General features: G+C 39.5%; 2 protein-coding genes across 2 annotated transcripts in view; both read left to right on the top strand.

The window, feature by feature from the left end:
• Positions 1-13,610, top strand: part of LOC102997649 (V-type proton ATPase subunit B, brain isoform-like) — a 57,366-nt gene extending 43,756 nt beyond the window's left edge. The window contains 12 exon segments of the mRNA XM_057547839.1: positions 1,301-1,394; positions 1,526-1,603; positions 2,074-2,213; positions 2,549-2,650; positions 3,032-3,129; positions 3,779-3,902; positions 5,505-5,655; positions 7,479-7,561; positions 10,452-10,556; positions 11,401-11,530; positions 13,473-13,500; positions 13,502-13,610. Of these exon segments, the coding sequence (XP_057403822.1) occupies positions 1,301-1,394; positions 1,526-1,603; positions 2,074-2,213; positions 2,549-2,650; positions 3,032-3,129; positions 3,779-3,902; positions 5,505-5,655; positions 7,479-7,561; positions 10,452-10,556; positions 11,401-11,530; positions 13,473-13,500; positions 13,502-13,610 (1,242 nt within the window).
• On the top strand, positions 7,571-10,442 carry LOC103007416 (inhibitor of growth protein 1-like). Its single transcript, XM_057547840.1, is given in 2 exon segments — positions 7,571-8,247; positions 8,412-10,442. Coding segments are annotated over 2 exon segments (837 nt in total). The 5' UTR covers positions 7,571-8,112; the 3' UTR covers positions 9,114-10,442.
• Positions 13,611-16,955: the final 3,345 nt, after the last annotated feature.

Genomic DNA, 16,955 nt, shown 5'->3' with positions numbered 1-16,955 from the left:
TAAGTTGAAAATGCATTTAGTACACAGAACCTACCGAACATCATAGCTTAGCTTAGCTTACATTAAAGGTGCTCAGAACACTTATATTAGCATACGATTGCACAAAACCATATAACACAAAGCCTATTTTATAATAAAATGTTAAATATCTCATGTGATTTTTTTTTTTTTTCCTCGTGATTTTTCTGAAGTACGGTTTCTACCAGATGTGTATTGCTTTTGCACCATCATGAAGGTGAAAAATCTTAAGCCAGGGACCCGACTGTTTACTGGCTGTGAGGGAAGAAAAGTATTTTTTCATGTTTTCTTGCTGAATGCCAGCCACCAATATCCATTCTAGCCCAATAGCTCCACTGGTAAAATGGCTTTTTTAAAAAAATTTTTTAATGGATAAAATGAAACAGTCACATAGAAGGGGAGAGATGAAAAGTAGAATTCAGAGCTTATGGGCTGAAACCAAAATGAGATCTGAGTCTACTCCTTTAAATTGTCTCTGATAATTCCTAGTTTTTAATGTTACTGATTATAGGAAGTGCCAGTTTTCTCAAATAACATATTGCCCTAAAAAGTAATCTAGAGCAGAGGTCAGCAGAATTTCTGTAAGGGGCCAGATAGTAAATTTTTTAGACTTTGTGAGGGTTGTGCCTAAGGTCTCTGATGCGTGTTCTTATGCTTTCTTTTCCTTTTTTTTGTAAAAACAACCCTTTAAAAATGTAAAAACCATTCTTAGCTTGCTTGATGGATTTGGCCTGCAGGCATGACTCTGGGTAAGAGGTTGACAGTTTGGTTCGTCGTCCACCAGGAACACTTCTTCAGTCATGAGGCTACAAGTAGTATATACGTTGATGTATTTTACTTTATAAGGGCTGACAAATAAATCTTAAGCACTTATGATCTAAATTTCTTTTTTTTTTTTTTTTTTTAAAGGATTTTCTTATTTATTTATTTATTTATTTATTTATTTATTTTTGGCTGTGTTGGGTCTTCGGTTCGTGCGAGGGCTTTCTCCAGTTGCGGCAAGCGGGGGCCACTCTTCATCGCGGTGCGGGGACCGCTCTTCATCGCGGTGCGCGGGCCTTTCTCTATCGCGGCCCCTCCCGTCGCGGGGCACAGGCTCCAGACGCGCAGGCTCAGCAATTGTGGCTCACGGGCCCAGCCGCTCCGCGGCATGTGGGATCTTCCCAGACCAGGGCTCGAACCCGTGTCCCCTGCATTAGCAGGCAGATTCTCAACCACTGCGCCACCAGGGAAGCCGATCTAAATTTCTTTTACCCTTCTGTTTACTTTTCTTTCTTGATAGGTATTTGAAGGGACTTCAGGTATAGATGCCAAGAAGACATCCTGTGAGTTTACTGGGGATATTCTCTGAACGCCAGTGTCTGAGGATATGCTTGGTAAACGGATATTATTATTCATGCTGAGCAGAGATCTGCTTCCTTTTTAACATATTTCCATGAAGTCTTTTTAAAGATTGTGAACATTTGAGTCATTGTCCACTCTGTACTGTCTCGTTACTGTTTACCAGGTCGGGTATTCAATGGCTCAGGAAAACCCATCGACAAAGGTTCTGTTGTACTGGCTGAAGACTTCCTTGATATCATGGGTAGGGACAGAAAATGGATTTCTGTGTTTTGGGGAAAGTAGCATCTACCTACCTTATACCTTTGTCAGATAAAGGGTGATTTTTATGATACTTTAAGTAGATAACCAACATACTCCATGTTTGATTAATTATGTTTTGTTTATTATTTAATAAATTTATTTTTCCTAGAGGTTATCTTAAAATTTTATATTTTATTTATTGTAAAATATCACCAGGATATATCTGAGATGTAAAAGCCATAATGGCTTTGAAATTAGGATTTCTCTCGTATTTGCTATACCTTACGTTTCACTTTACTACCATATAATTTGTGAATCTACAGAAGATTAATGGAAAAGAATATTTAAACAGTTTCAGATTTCAAAAATAACTGATTTTTTAAGAGTAGAAAGAAATGCTTTATATGCTTTATATGGTTGTAGTCTTAATGTAGAGACATATTAAAATTTTCCCTTTTGGAAATGCATTAGGCCAGCCAATCAATCCTCAGTGTCGAATCTATGCAGAGGAGATGATTCAGACCGGCATTTCGGCCATAGATGGCATGAACAGTATTGCTAGGGGGCAGAAAATTCCTATCTTCTCTGCTGCTGGCTTACCGCACAATGAGGTGAGACCTAGAATCTGTTTGGTATGAAATTTAAGGAGAAAGAATTTCCGAGTGCTTCACTCTTAGTGAGAAACCAAATATAGGATTTTCAAGGTAAATGCCCAATGTTACTGTTTATATAATCCAATTACATTGACTCTTTATCTACACATATCTGACTTCTTGCTTACTCTTAGGAATCTGCAAAAATTACAAAATAGTTTCATTGGGTAAAGCCCTTTAAGACAACCCAGTTTCATTTATGATTACAGTTCCCCAAAGTTTAGGGTAAAAGTTATTTTGTTGTAGAAATATTATTTTAGATTTTAACTTGGTTCTTTTGTACTCCTCATCAGATTGCAGCTCAAATCTGTCGCCAGGCTGGTTTGGTAAAAAAATCCAAAGATGTAGTGGACTACAGTGAGGAAAATTTTGCGATTGTATTTGCTGCTATGGGTGTAAGTATTATCTTTTTCTGTTTTAGTATGAAATGTAAAAGTGCTTGTGTTCTTAGAACAATGTAGAAAACTACACATATATTATTCGATTTATCTCTAGGCAGAGAAGTTGCAAGTTGGCATTTTGGGCAAACCATGGATTCGTATTTAGCATTTGACTGTGGAATGTAAGAATAATTCCCTTTGTGCCCAAAGCAAGCTGTTTACTCTGTTGGCTTTTGTGAACGTTTTGGGGGTACTTGAACCTTTAAAAGAAGGAGCAGTGCAGATCTGTAGCTTGGCCTTCATCAGAAATAAATACTGGGGGGGAAAAAAAAAAAGAAAGAAAGAAATATTGAGAATTTTTCTTCTCCCAGCACTGATGAAGTCATTGCCATTTAGGTAAACATGGAAACTGCCCGGTTCTTCAAACCTGACTTTGAAGAAAATGGCTCAATGGACAACGTCTGCCTCTTTTTGAACTTGGCTAACGACCCAACGTAAGTAAACAAATAGAGCTGTTTTCCCCCTAGTCATGCAGCCTTCTGGTCAAAAATGTCACCTTACACTAAGGAGGTAGAACATTAGAGTGAAAGCTGCACAGGCCTAGGTATGAGATAACCGTATTTAAATTCCAGCTCTGCTTCTTGCAAGTTATTTGGTTTTGGGTAAGTCACTTAGGCTGTGAAGCTCAGTGTCTTCTTTCATAAAATGTGATAAATAATACTTGTCTCACAGAGTTGTTGTGAATATGAAATGAGATAATAGTGTAAGTTACCTAGCACACAGTCCATACTCAATAAATGGCCTTTTCCTCTTACCTGCAAAATCTGGCCCCTACTTCTTTCATCCCTTTCTCCTTCTCTCTCTCTTCCTTTCTTGCTCAGTTTTGAGAACTATATAGTTCTGAGAAATTATGGGGCATTTATAAAATAAATCAATTTAGCTGTGTAGCACTAAGTAATTCTTATTATGTAAATGCATAAAAGAACTCTGCCTTACTTAAGAACTTTTAAAGTAATAATTGCTTAACCTTCCTCAATTTATGTGAAACTTTAAAAGGGAGACTGTACTATTATTTCTGGAATCATTTTGTTTTGTTTTCGGCCTTTTTGTTTGAGTGACGTAGGACTTAATGTTTCATTTCAGTATTGAGCGAATTATCACTCCTCGCTTGGCTCTAACCACGGCCGACTTCCTGGCCTATCGGTGTGAGAAACATGTATTGGTTATCCTAACAGACATGAATTCTCATGCTGAAGCACTTCGAGAGGTAATTTTTTTCTTAATTAAAATGGATTATCTTGTCAGGGTTATCTTGTCCCTCTGCAAGTTTTCATTTTTTTTTAAATCATGTTTTTTAAAATGCATTGCTCATATATTAGTAGAATACCTTAATTAATCAGAAAAGAAAATATTACTTTTGTCAACCTAGTTGAAATGATTAGAGGACGAGATTTAAATTATTAGCCTATTTATCATACTCTCACTGTCTCCATTGGTTAAGACTGGATTCTTAGAGAGAGTAAATGATGCAAGCTATTTAATCAGTTACTCTCCCAGGTAGTTCTGTCTCTGTCCAGACTGTCAGTTTCTAGCCCTTTTCAAGAATTCCATTTTTAATGATGTAAATTTTTATTTATTTACATAAGTAAAGACTATACTGTGGCAGAACCCTCTTCAGAACTTTTTTTGCCTTCAGAAAACTCAGTGATTATTTAGAAACAATATAAGATTCTAGCAGTTACCATCCAGAAGTGTGGGGTGTTTGTTCTAATGCAAGTTACTGAAATTGTGAGTGACTTGCTCTTTTAAGTGTGCAAAAAAGGGAAGAAGACTTTTGAAGAGACAGGCTACATAAATATCTAGCTTAAGATTCCCTAAGATCCATCATCATATCTCACTCGGCTATAGTGCTTTTTCATTGAAGGACTTCTTTTCTCCCATCCATCACAGATACTTTTCTAAAAGGCAGTAAAAATAAGTATTAGAAAAGTGAAAATTAAAAAAAAAAAACAATTTACAAACCCTTTTATTAGTATTATTAGATTCGACAGACAATTATTCTATCAAATTGCCACTAAAGTTTTCTATATGTTTATCTTGCTTTCTGCATTATCTCCTTTCACGTTGATAAAAGCTGGTCTGCAGGCAGGCCATGCTTTGAGTAGCACTGCTGGAGCATACTCTTGGAGGAACCAAAGTAGCAGTTAGAAGTTGGGCTTAATGACTTACAGTTCTTGTTGGCTGTAGATTAAAATGTATGCATATATTCTAGTGTGCATGTCTCTAAGAGAAAGACCATTTATTACAATTCTTGTCTTGTGCGGTGATCCAGGGAAATCATCTGGCCCTTGATTCCGGTTGTAAGTTGGGGTTAATAACATTAACTTCCTCATAGGGTTGTTGTGAGGATTAAATTAAATAATGTATGTAAAGTGCATCAGATGATTTCTGATATATGTATTTCCTTCCCTTTTGATCTTTTCAGGATTAGCTTATGTAAATCTGGCAAGATCCATGACATGAAGGAAATCTTGTGAACTGAGAATGTTCTCTTAGTTTTAAAATGTACTACCTTTGATGTATAAAATTGCCAGCAGATTTTCTTCTAGCCAGCTATTTGAAGATTTGTGTTACGGCAGTATGATTTTAGCAAAAAAACTTCTGGTCCCCAATTGTCAACATTTTTGTTGCAGAATAATCTGAATTTATGTTGCTAGATTTTTCTAAATCGTTTCTAGAGGTGATATTTAAAACGAATAAGATGATATTTCCAACTTTGTAATTTGGCATGTTCAAACAAATGTTTTCTAACCAAGCTTTAATTTTCATTTTCTGGTATGTGATACTGTTCTCCTTGACTCACTGTCAGGTTTCAGCAGCCAGGGAAGAGGTTCCTGGTCGACGAGGTTTCCCAGGTTACATGTATACAGATTTAGCCACAATATATGAACGCACTGGTAGAGTGGAAGGTAGAAATGGCTCTATTACTCAAATTCCTATTCTCACCATGCCTAACGATGGTAAGTTTTGGGTCTTTGGATTATAGCATCCCTAATGGTTGTAAGGACTTTGATTTGAAGAGAGAAGACCATCTATCTTTTTGAGTTGAAATTCTTTTGAGAGTTTATCCTCCAGAAGTTTACCTTACCTAGTGATTTGTTTCTAATAAAATTTTTCATTTCAAAACTACCCATAGTTTTGAAATTTTTCATTTCAAAACTACCCATAATTATTATGCTTTTGTAGAAAAATTTTCTTGTAATTTTAATTTTTATTTATTAGCTAGTATTTAGTGTCTACTATTTGCAGGACACTGGTCTAGATGAAAGAAACGAATTTTTAAAAAATGTATGGGCTCTACTTAATGTAAGCCTCTCATTCTAGTTGGATATTTTTTAAATGTCTGTGCATCAGTCATTTAAGGTAGCTTAAGTGCCAGATACGGAGCACAAATGGTAAATGCCACGAGACTCTAGAGATAGAACGATCATCAAAGACTTGCTAAAAATTACTTTGTTTTATCATGTGTGTGTAAGTGCACAGTGCAGTGCCTGCCTGGAGGTATGCCCAGCAGCTCCCGGGTGAGACTTTCAGCATTCCCCTTATGTTAGTGTCTTTTTGTCTTTATCTCAGTCTTTTAAAAACACTTTTTCAAACTATTTTCAGAAACAGTAATAACTCATTATAACTGAGCACTGTTCTAAGTGTTTTGTAAGTTTTGACTCATTTGATCTTCATAGCGACTTTTTAGATGCTCTCGTGTGAGGCACAGGGAGGTACAGTGTCACAGTTAGGAAGTGGCGGCTTTAGAACCCAGGCAGGGGCTTCTCTGGTGGCGCAGTGGTTAAGAATCCGCCTGCCAATGCAGGGGACACGGGTTCCAGCCCTGGTCCGGGAAGATCCCACATGCCGCAGAGCAACTAAGCCTGTGCGCCACAACTACTGAGCCCGTGCACCACAACTACTGAAGCCCGCACGCCTAGAGCCTGTGCTCCACAACAAGAGAAGCCACCACGAGAAGCCCGCGCACCGCAATGAAGAGCAGTCCCCCCACCCCCGCTCACCGCAACAAGTGAAAGCCCTTGCGCAGCAACGAAGACCCAACAACAGCCAAAAATAAATAAATTAATAAATTAAAAAAAAAAAACAACCAAAAAAACCCAGGCAGTCTGAATACTACCTCTGATGTGAAAATGATTTGTTCCAAGGAAGTAGCTACAAAATTATTCTCTGTAATTTAACAGACTTAGAGATGTCTTGCTCTGTAGGACCTGCTTGGTGCTGCCTGTGTAGTGTTGCTTAACTTGTTTAGCCTCTCCGTATTTTCCATGTTGAAATGTTGTGTATCCCTTTGGGATGGCTTATGGACTGAGAATGTTCTCTCAGTGTATATCAAATTGGCAAATCTCTGCAAATGAACTTTGTGTTTAAAATGGAACTTTATATTTGGGGGAGAGACAGCATAACTAGGAGAAATAGTACTTTTTATGAAGATAGCTAATTTAACTTGTGTCAACACATGTCTAACTGTGCTGCAACCAGATAAGTGAGACTGGCCAATACGGTAACCTCTAGCCACATTTGGCTGTTTAAATTCTAAAGTTTATTAAAATCAGATAAAGTTTGAAATAAAGTTTTTCAGTCACATTAGCCGCATTTCACATGTTCAGTAGCCACATTTGACCAGTGGCTGCCATATTGGACAGCACAGATAAAGCACTTTTCCATCATCACAGGAAACTATTTTCTATAGCACTGTTTTAAGTAGTGCAGATTGACTTCCTGTGGTTTTGTTTATATGAGATGGACACTTTAACTAACATCAGGTGTCTTTCTCTGGCAGATATCACTCACCCCATCCCTGACTTGACTGGATATATTACAGAGGGGCAGATCTATGTGGACAGACAGCTACACAACAGACAGGTATTTGAGAGTTGAATGATGCTATAAGCCTACAGATCTATTCTTCAGTTATTCTTTAGTGACTCTGACTTTGCTCTTAGGAATTATTTATTTAGAAAATATCAAATTGAATTGTTTTTAATATGGCTATAAAATTGTCATTTCTGTAATACTAAAATCCTGGTGTGGAAAAGAGTACCAGAATTAAGAATTAAATTTCCACTTTCTTGATTTGGGTTTTCCACGTTGGACAAGTGCGGCGCGGCGGGCGGCGCGCGCCCCTTCCCGCACTCGCTCGGCCCCGGCCCCGGCTCCGGCCCCTGCGCCGGTGTGCGCGCCCGCACGCCCGCCTGCGCCCACCCCGCGCCTGAGGCCGCCGAGCGCCGGTCCGGCCCGCCAGGCGCCGGTCCCCGGGCCCAGGCAGCGCGGCTCGCAGATGTAGCGGCGCGGGGCCGGCTGGAGGCGGGGCGCCGGCAGGCGGGAGCCTTGCATTTTGCAGCGCTGGGCTCCGAGGGGGCGGGGGCCGGAGGAAGCGGAAAGCCGCGCGGAGTCGCCGGGGACCTCGGTGAACCATGTTGAGCCCTGCCAACGGGGAGCAGATCCACCTGGTGAACTATGTGGAGGACTACCTGGACTCCATGGAGTCTCTGCCTTTGGATCTGCAGAGAAACGTCTCTCTGATGCGGGAGATCGACGCGAAATACCAAGCCTGTTTCACCGCTTCAGAGCCGGAGTATCTTCCGTCGAGTTAATACACGCTCATTGCGTACTTGGCTCCTTCGGAGAAAATCAGTCCCACCCGCACCCTACCCGGCTCACGTGGAAGCCAGTGCCCTGAGTGATCACGCTGCAGAGCCTTCACATCCGTCATGAAATCCTGCAGGAGCTGGATGAGTATTGCGAGAAGTTCAAGCGGGAGACGGACGGCGCCCAGAGGAGAAGGGTGCTGCCCTGCATTTAGAGGGCGCTGATTCGGAGCCAGGAGCTGGGCGACGAGAAGATCCAGATCGTGAGTCAGATGGTGGAGCTGGTGGAGAACCGGGCCAGGCAGGTGGACAGTCACGTGGAACTCTTTGAGGCACATCAAGAGGTCAGTGACACCACTGGCCACAGCAAAGCTGGCCAGGATAAGTCAAAAACTGAGACAGTCGCGCAGGCAGAAAAGCCTAACAGCAAGCGGTCCCGGCGACAGCGCAACAACGAGAATCGGGAAAACGCAGCTAATAATCACGACCATGATGACATCACCTCCGGAACGCCTAAGGAGAAGAAGGGGAAGGCCTCCGAGAAGAAGAAACGCTCCAAGGCCAAAGCCAAGAGGGAGGCATCCCCTGCGGACCTTCCCATTGACCCGAACGAGCCCACGTACTGTCTGTGCAATCAGGTCTCCTATGGAGAGGTGCTCGGCTGTGACAATGACGAGTGCCCCATCGAGTGGTTCCACTTCTCCTGCGTGGGGCTGAACCATAAACCCAAGGGCAAGTGGTACTGCCCCAAACGTCGAGGGGAGAACGAGAAGACCATGGACAAGGCCCTGGAGAAGTCCAAAAAGGAGCGGGCCTACAACAGGTAGTGGCGGGCCTGGCTGGCCCGAGGCGAGCAGGACGAGCCGTGTATTTATTGCATCGCCACCTGGACGGGCGCGGGGACTGCACGTGTAGCCTTCTAAAGACTGTTGGAAGAGGAGCTCTTCCTCTCGTAGGGACGACCGGGGTTCTCTTTGCTTTTCCCTTGGTGCACATGCGTAACGAGAGAGTGGTCTGTGGATAAGCATTTTAGAAACTGCAAATATAGGTTGGAATTAAAAATAAATAAATAAATAAATAAATTTCCACTTTCTTTATTATGCCTTAAAATGGAGTGAGTTGTTCAAAGAACTTTTTTGGGTCTTCTGTTCCATAACGGTATAATCTACCACTTTTGTTATTAATACAAGAACAGATTTTTCAGAGTTTTTTCTTTGTCTTTTATTGTTAAAATTTTTTTTAATTGAGGTATGATTGACGTAACATTACATTGGTCGCAGGTGTACAATGTCATGATTTGATGTTTGTATATGTTGCAGAGTGATCACCACAATAAGTCCACTTGACATCCACCACCTCACATAGTTACAACACTTTTTTTCTTGTGGTGAGAATTTTGAAGAGCCACTCTTCTAGCTACCTTTAAATATGCAATACAGTATTATTAACGTACATAGTCACCATGCTGTGAAAGTCCCATCCCCATGACTTACTCATTTTATAACTGGAAGTTTGTACCTTTTAACCTCCCTCACCCATTTGGCTCACTCATCCCCCGCCTCAGGCAGCCACCAGTCTGTTCTCTATCTGTGAGCTTGACATTTTTTTGTTTGTTTTTTAAGGTCCCATATATGTGAGATGATATGGTATTTATCTTTTTCTGTCTGGCTTATTTCACTTAGCATAGTGCCCTAAAGGTCCATCCATGATGTTGCAAACAGCAAGATTTCATTCTTTTTTATGACTGAATAATCAACAACAGATTTTTTATTGGTTCTTTAATAGATGCCAGCTTCTGAGATCAGCTTTTAGGTGAAATTATTGTTAATCTTTTTATGTGTGATTTTATGAGTCAGAGTTCAGAAGACCATTTGGATTTGCTATTGTAGGCAGATGTTGAAAATTCAGTTTTTTAATAGAATCTTGTACTGTTTTGTAGCTCTTACTTTTTGGATTTGATTCTCAAAAAGAAATCTTAACCTGTAAAATGTTTCTTACTTCCTTTTCTTACCAGGAAGAGATATTAGGAATCATCTAGGAAACAAATGTAGCAGTTTTATGCAATTTAAGCAATAAAAATGAGTTTCAAAATCCTCCTTTACTACCAGTAAAGCTTGAATTTTGTACTTAAATATAATATTTTCCCCCTTCCCCTTTTACCCAAGATTTACCCGCCTATTAATGTGCTGCCCTCGTTGTCTCGGTGAATGAAGTCTGCTACTGGAGAAGGTATGACCAGAAAGGATCACGCCGATGCATCTAACCAGCTGGTACGTATGTTTTCTCCAGGATTGTGTTTAAAGAAATGAATACTTTCTCAGTTCATGCTGCTGTCTTATACCTCTTGTCTTTCTTCCATATCACTTGTCTTCTCCCCCCATCAAAGTAGAATTTTAATATAGAATATATAATATAGAATACTGGAATACAGAAACATTCATTAGAGCCAAACAGTCTTTTTCATAAGGATAACTGCTCATGACAAAGATTAAAGATCACATGCTTGAAACCCACCTCTAATGCTGTATGAGGTAGTTTTTAAATAAAAAAGGCATAAGACGATTAAGTTTTTATTAGTAACCTTTATTATAGAGTATTTCTGAAAGACTATTCTAACTAATTTTTTGTTTAACATATTAGGCAATCACCAGAACGCTAAGGGATACAGCTGTGTATATTCTATGAAATCCTTGGTTTCTATAGTCCTGAGATTGTATACCAAGCATAATTAAAGAAAAATACATTTGACCTTAAAGTAGAAATGATAAATAAACCTACTGATAACCCAGATCTTTTTTTTTGAATAGAATTTAGAGATGTATTTCTCCTATTGTGTAAGTTGTGATTTTTAAATGCTCTACAAAATGGAAGCTCATTGATATATTGAGGGAGTGTATTTTTTGTAGAGTGTTAGTAATGTCTATGTATTGCATGCCTGAAGACTCCTTCCTTAGTAAGACTGCTGTATAATAAAGTCTTTCCAATACTTGCATATGTGAATTATGTTTGGAAATAATGTGAAATACTGTGAAGATAGCTACAGCAATAGACTTATAATGCCCAGAGTACCGTTACCATTTGTAAAGGTTCATGTAAACCTTTTTTTCTCTTTAGTATGCATGCTATGCTATTGGTAAGGATGTGCAGGCCATGAAAGTCGTAGTTGGAGAAGAAGCCCTTACCTCAGATGATGTGCTTTACTTGGAATTTCTGCAGAAGTTTGAGAGGAACTTCATTGCTCAGGGTAAGATTACTATTTTCCTATGAATAGAAACAGCATCATATGTAGTTTTGAGGACTTCTTTCCTAGTCTGAGAGAATTTACATTGGTCTCCATACAATTTTCCTTCTGATTAGAGAAGAGGTTCTTCCAGCCGCCTGCCATGTCTTTGTTCTTAGCCCTCTGGTTCCTTCCCCTCTACCTTCAATTTCTTTATCCATTTATTTAGCTCCTGTCTTATTTTTTATCTTCCTTACAACCGGCCTTCTGCTCTCCTACCTCCATTGCCACTTCTCCTCGCTCTTAACCTCTCTGCAATGCTCTCCTCTGGCTTTGGGGGTTTTGGACTTTCCCAGTCCATCTGTTTTCATCCTCCTGATTTCTTATCTTCCTGCTTCTTAATTGTTAATGTTCCCAAAGGCTTAATTACCTGTTCTTTCTGTGCTTTTTTCCCCCTATGCTGATGACTAACTTGCTATGTATGAGCCTTTACCCTCTTTCTGAAGCTCTAATCCCACATCTCCAGCTAGGAAGCCTGTGTTTATGCCGCCATCCTCTCTGGCTCAGCGTGGTGAGAACCAAAGTCTTTTCCCAACTGACCACCTGCCTAGCAATTCCCTTTTCAATTTCTGTCTACCTCTGGCATGACCATTACCCTAGTTAGCCCAAGCTCAGGAATTGGGCATTCTTAAGCCTCTTCATTTATTCTCCAGTCATCAAATATTTGCTAATTTGCATTGTTCTCCTTTGAAACATCTTATCCTGGTCTCTTTTCATTCCTATTAAAAAAACTTAGGCCAGTGTTTCTCAAAGTTGAATATGCTTTTGAATGTACCAGGGATCTTGTTGAAGTGCAGATTCTGATTCGGTAGGTGTGGGTGGGGCCAGAGAGCCTGTATTTTGACAAGTTCCTGGGCGATGTTGAAGCTGCTGATCTCTGACCACTCTTTGTGTCCCAAGACCTAGTCCAGACCTTTGTCCCATCATCCTTGGCCGTTAGTGCCAGCATCTTCACCAGTCTCCCTGACTCTCTATGTGCCATTGCCGGGGTAAATTTAGTATTAATTTTATTGATTGTCCTTCTGTTAAAAAGTCTATAATGGTTTTTATTACATAGCATGTGTAGGGCTTTCAAGCTGTTTTGTTTGGTCTCTTCCCTACCACCCCTGCTAATGCTGGTAAACTCTATTTTTGACCTCAGTGATACTTACAAACGATGTGTTTATTTTGGAATAATGCATCAGCTGCACACTTAGGATTTGTGCACTTTTCTATTTGTGTGATACATTTTTTAAGTACCATTAAAATCCCCAGAACATATGATTGTTGGGTTTTCTAAAAAAAAAAAAAAATTTATGCAGAACCTTAATATCTTAAAAAGATAAAAATTATTCTGGTAGAGAAAAGAATGCAGAACTCTAGCCACTCTAACTCCTTAGTTAAAAAATGAGATTTATTTGCAGGATAAGAATGATGCTGCTATTAAAAATAATAATAGCAATAGCAAGTTTGAAAACTTTCACGTGGACCTATTCAGGTGCTTCATTGGCATTTAAGGCCTTCTAAGTATCTGTACTAGCCTCCTTCAGGTCAGCCTGTGTTGCTGGGAAACTGCTTTTCTCACTACTCTCTGGACAAAACTCTGGGTCTAGTTTCCATTATTCCGTGGAGTGTTTTTAGATCCCACCCGTTGTTAAACACACACATGCACGCACGCACACACGCACGCACGCGCCCAACGTCTCGCCTGCGGGCTTTCTCGCTTTTCTCTGATTCCCAGGGGTACTTACTGTCTAGACCCTCATTTCCACATTTGGTCACATCCAGTCCTGGGAGACCTGACTGCTTTGTATTTCTTTTTTATACTTCATGCTCACAGTGCTAGACCCATAACAATAAATTTTGAATAACTCTGATAAGTTGGAAGTACTTGGCCTTTATTCATCTAATCTCAATTTTTTGTAAGGTCCTTACGAAAACCGCACTGTCTATGAGACTGGACATTGGCTGGCAACTGCTCCGAATCTTCCCCAAAGAAATGCTGAAGAGAATCCCTCAGAGCACCTTGAGCGAATTCTACCCTCGAGACTCTGCAAAGCATTAGCTGCTACTTCATCGCTGGCTCGATGCTCTTGTGAAATACTGGTTCTGTTTTCTTTATTCCTTTTGCACTCCCCCATCCCCACCTTTGTGTTAGAGTTTACTGTGTTACCCTGTAATTAAAAACAAAGAATAGGTAACATATTGTGCCAGTGTTGCAATGTTTTAAATTGCTAACAGACTTTAAAATATCCCCTGTTCCGAAAACCTGGAACTGCAGTGCTTTGTTTAAAGTAGCTGAGGGTTGGAGGTGAAGTTTTCTTACTGATGTGTGTATTTGTACGTAGTGGTGTAGTTAGCTGCCTAGTGTCCTCATTATTTGGGTCTCTCAGACCTTCCCTGTCCACCCCCTCCAGAGTATCACTATCTGAAGTTACAATGCTTTGATCTCCAAACTAGGGACAAGATAGGGTCTGAAAGACGCTTCCTCTCCGAGCCGAGACGCTTTCCTGAGCGCTTGTTTTTAGACTTTGGTATGCCTCTGGGTCTGCTCTAAGCAGATGGCTTTTCCTGTCCACCTGCTCTTTCCTATTTAATGAATAGGTTAGAAAAGGAGTTTCCTTTTCCTCTTTGGTGCGGATAAGTTTCAACTCCTGTGTCTTACTGTTCTCCCTCCCTCTGAGTAACACAGAATCATGCAGCTTTTGCCCAACTGGCATTGATCTGATAGTAGTGAGATGCCCTGTCTTTTTTTTTTTTTTTTGTCAGAGTCTTTTCCATGAATTTCTTGAAGATGAAACCCTTTAATAGGAACATATTTGCAAAAGCATCAGAGTACACCCAGAACTGTCTGTAAATGACAAAAGACTTAAAAATGACCACAGTTAAAGATTTGATGAAAGTTCATAATAATGCAGTTGACAAGAAAATTAGTTATTTCTGAGATATACATTTTAAAGTAATAACTAGGATTATTACTTATAACATTATACCAGAACATATAAGATTTTTAGAAATTTCATGTAATGTCTGAAACATTTATATTAACATATTTCCATACATATTTCCATACAAATACAAATATAAGATTTTTAGAAATTTCATGTAATGTCTGAAACATTTATATTAACATATTTCCATACAAATAACCCAATGAAAGTTTAGTATTAGTTGTTTTGTTTGTTTGTTTTTTTATACTGCAGGTTCTTATTAGGCATCAATTTTATACACATCAGTGTATACATGTCAATCCCAATCGCCCAATTCAGCACACCACCATCCCCACCCCACCGCAGTTTTCCCCCCTTGGTGTCCATATGTCCATTCTCTACATCTGTGTCTCAACTTCTGCCCTGCAAACCGGCTCATCTGTACGATTTTTCTAGGTTCCACATACGTGCATTAATATACGATATTTGTTTTTCTCTTTCTGACTTACTTCACTCTGTATGACAGTCTCTAGATCCATCCACTTCTCAACCAATGACTCAATTTCGTTCCTTTTTATGGCTGAGTAATATTCCATTGTATATATGTACCACAACTTCTTTATCCATTCGTCTGTTGATGGGCATTTAGGTTGCTTCCATGACCTGGCTATTGTAAATAGTGCTGCAATGAACATTGGGGTGCATGTGTCTTTTTGAATTACGGTTTTCTCTGGGTATATGCTCAGTAGTGGGATTGCTGGGTCATATGGTAATTCTATTTTTAGTTTTTTAAGGAACCTCCATATTGTTCTCCATAGTGGCTGTATCAATTTACATTCCCACCAACAGTGCAAGAGGGTTCCCTTTTCTCCACACCCTCTCCAGCATTTGTTGTTTGTAGATTTTCTGATGATGCCCATTCTAACAGGAGTGAGGTGATACCTCATTGTAGTTTTGATTTGCATTTCTCTAATAATTAGCGATGTTGAGCATCTTTTCATGTGCTTCGTGGCCGTCTGTATGTCTTCTTTGGAGAAATGTCTATTTAGGTCTTCTGCCCATTTTTGGATTGGGGTGTTTGTTTCTTTAATATTGAGCTGAATGAGCTGTTTATATATTTTGGAGATTAATCCTTTGTCCGTTGATTCGTTTGCAAATATTTTCTCCCATTCTGAGGGTTGTCTTTTCGTCTTGTTTATGGTTTCCTTTGCTGTGCAAAAGCTTTGAAGTTTCATTAGGTCCCGTTTGTTTATTTTTGTTTTTATTTCCATTACTCTAGGAGGTGGATCAAAAAAGATCTTGCTGTGATTTATGTCAAAGAGTGTTCTTCCTATGTTTTCCTCTAAGAGTTTTATAGTGTCCAGTCTTATATTTAGGTCTCTAATCCATTTTGAGTTTATTTTTGTGTATGGTGTTAGGGAGTATTCTAATTTCATTCTTTTGCATGTAGCTGTCCAGTTTTCCCAGCACCACTTATTGAAGAGACTGTCTTTTTTCCATTGTATATCTTTGCCTCCTTTGTCATAGATTAGTTGACCATAGGTGCGTGGGTTAATCTCTGGGCTTTCTATCTTGTTCCATTGATCTATATTTCTGTTTTTGTGCCAGTACCATATTGTCTTGATTACTGTAGCTTTGTAGTATAGTCTGAAGTCAGGGAGTCTGATTCCTCCAGCTCCATTTTTTTGCCTCAAGACTGCTTTGGCTATTCGGGGTCTTTTGTGTCTCCATACAAATTTTAAGATGATTTGTTCTAGCTCCGTAAAAAATGCCATTGGTAATTTGATAGGGATTGCATTGAATCTGTATATTGCTTTGGGTAGTATACTCATTTTCACAATGTTGATTCTTCCAATCCAAGACCATGGTATATCTCTCCATCTGTTGGTATCATCTTTGATTTCTTTCATCAGTGTCTTATAGTTTTCTGCATACAGGTCTTTTGTCTCCCTAGGTAGGTTTATTCCTAGGTATTTTATTCTTTTTGTTGCAATGGTAAATGGGAGTGTTTCCATAATTTCTCTTTCAGATTTTTCATCATTAGTGTATAGGAATGCAAGAGATTTCTGTGCATTCATTTTGTATCCTGCAACTTTACCATATTCATTCATTAGCTCTAGCAGTTTTCTGGTGGCAGTTTTAGGATTCTCTATGTAGAGTATCATGTCATCCGCAAACAGTGACAGTTTTACTTCTTCTTTTCCAATTTGTATTCCTTTTATTTCTTTTTCTTCTCTGATTGCCGTGGCTAGGACTTCCAGAACTATGTTGAATAATAGTGGTGAGAGTGGACATCCTTGTCTCGTTCCTGATCTTAAAGGAAATGCTTTCAGTTTTTCACCATTGAGAATGATGTTTGCTGTGGGTTTGTCATATATGGCCTTTATTATGTTGAGGTAGGTTCCCTCTATGCCCACTTTCTGGAGAGTTTTTATCATAAATGGGTGTTGAATTTTGTCGAAAGCTTTTTCTGCATCTAT

The sequence above is a fragment of the Balaenoptera acutorostrata genome, chromosome 6 (genome assembly GCF_949987535.1).
Source record: "Balaenoptera acutorostrata chromosome 6, mBalAcu1.1, whole genome shotgun sequence".
Taxonomy (NCBI): domain Eukaryota; kingdom Metazoa; phylum Chordata; class Mammalia; order Artiodactyla; family Balaenopteridae; genus Balaenoptera; species Balaenoptera acutorostrata.
Note: the sequence above shows the minus strand (reverse complement) of the source record. Positions and strands in the feature narration are given on the sequence as shown.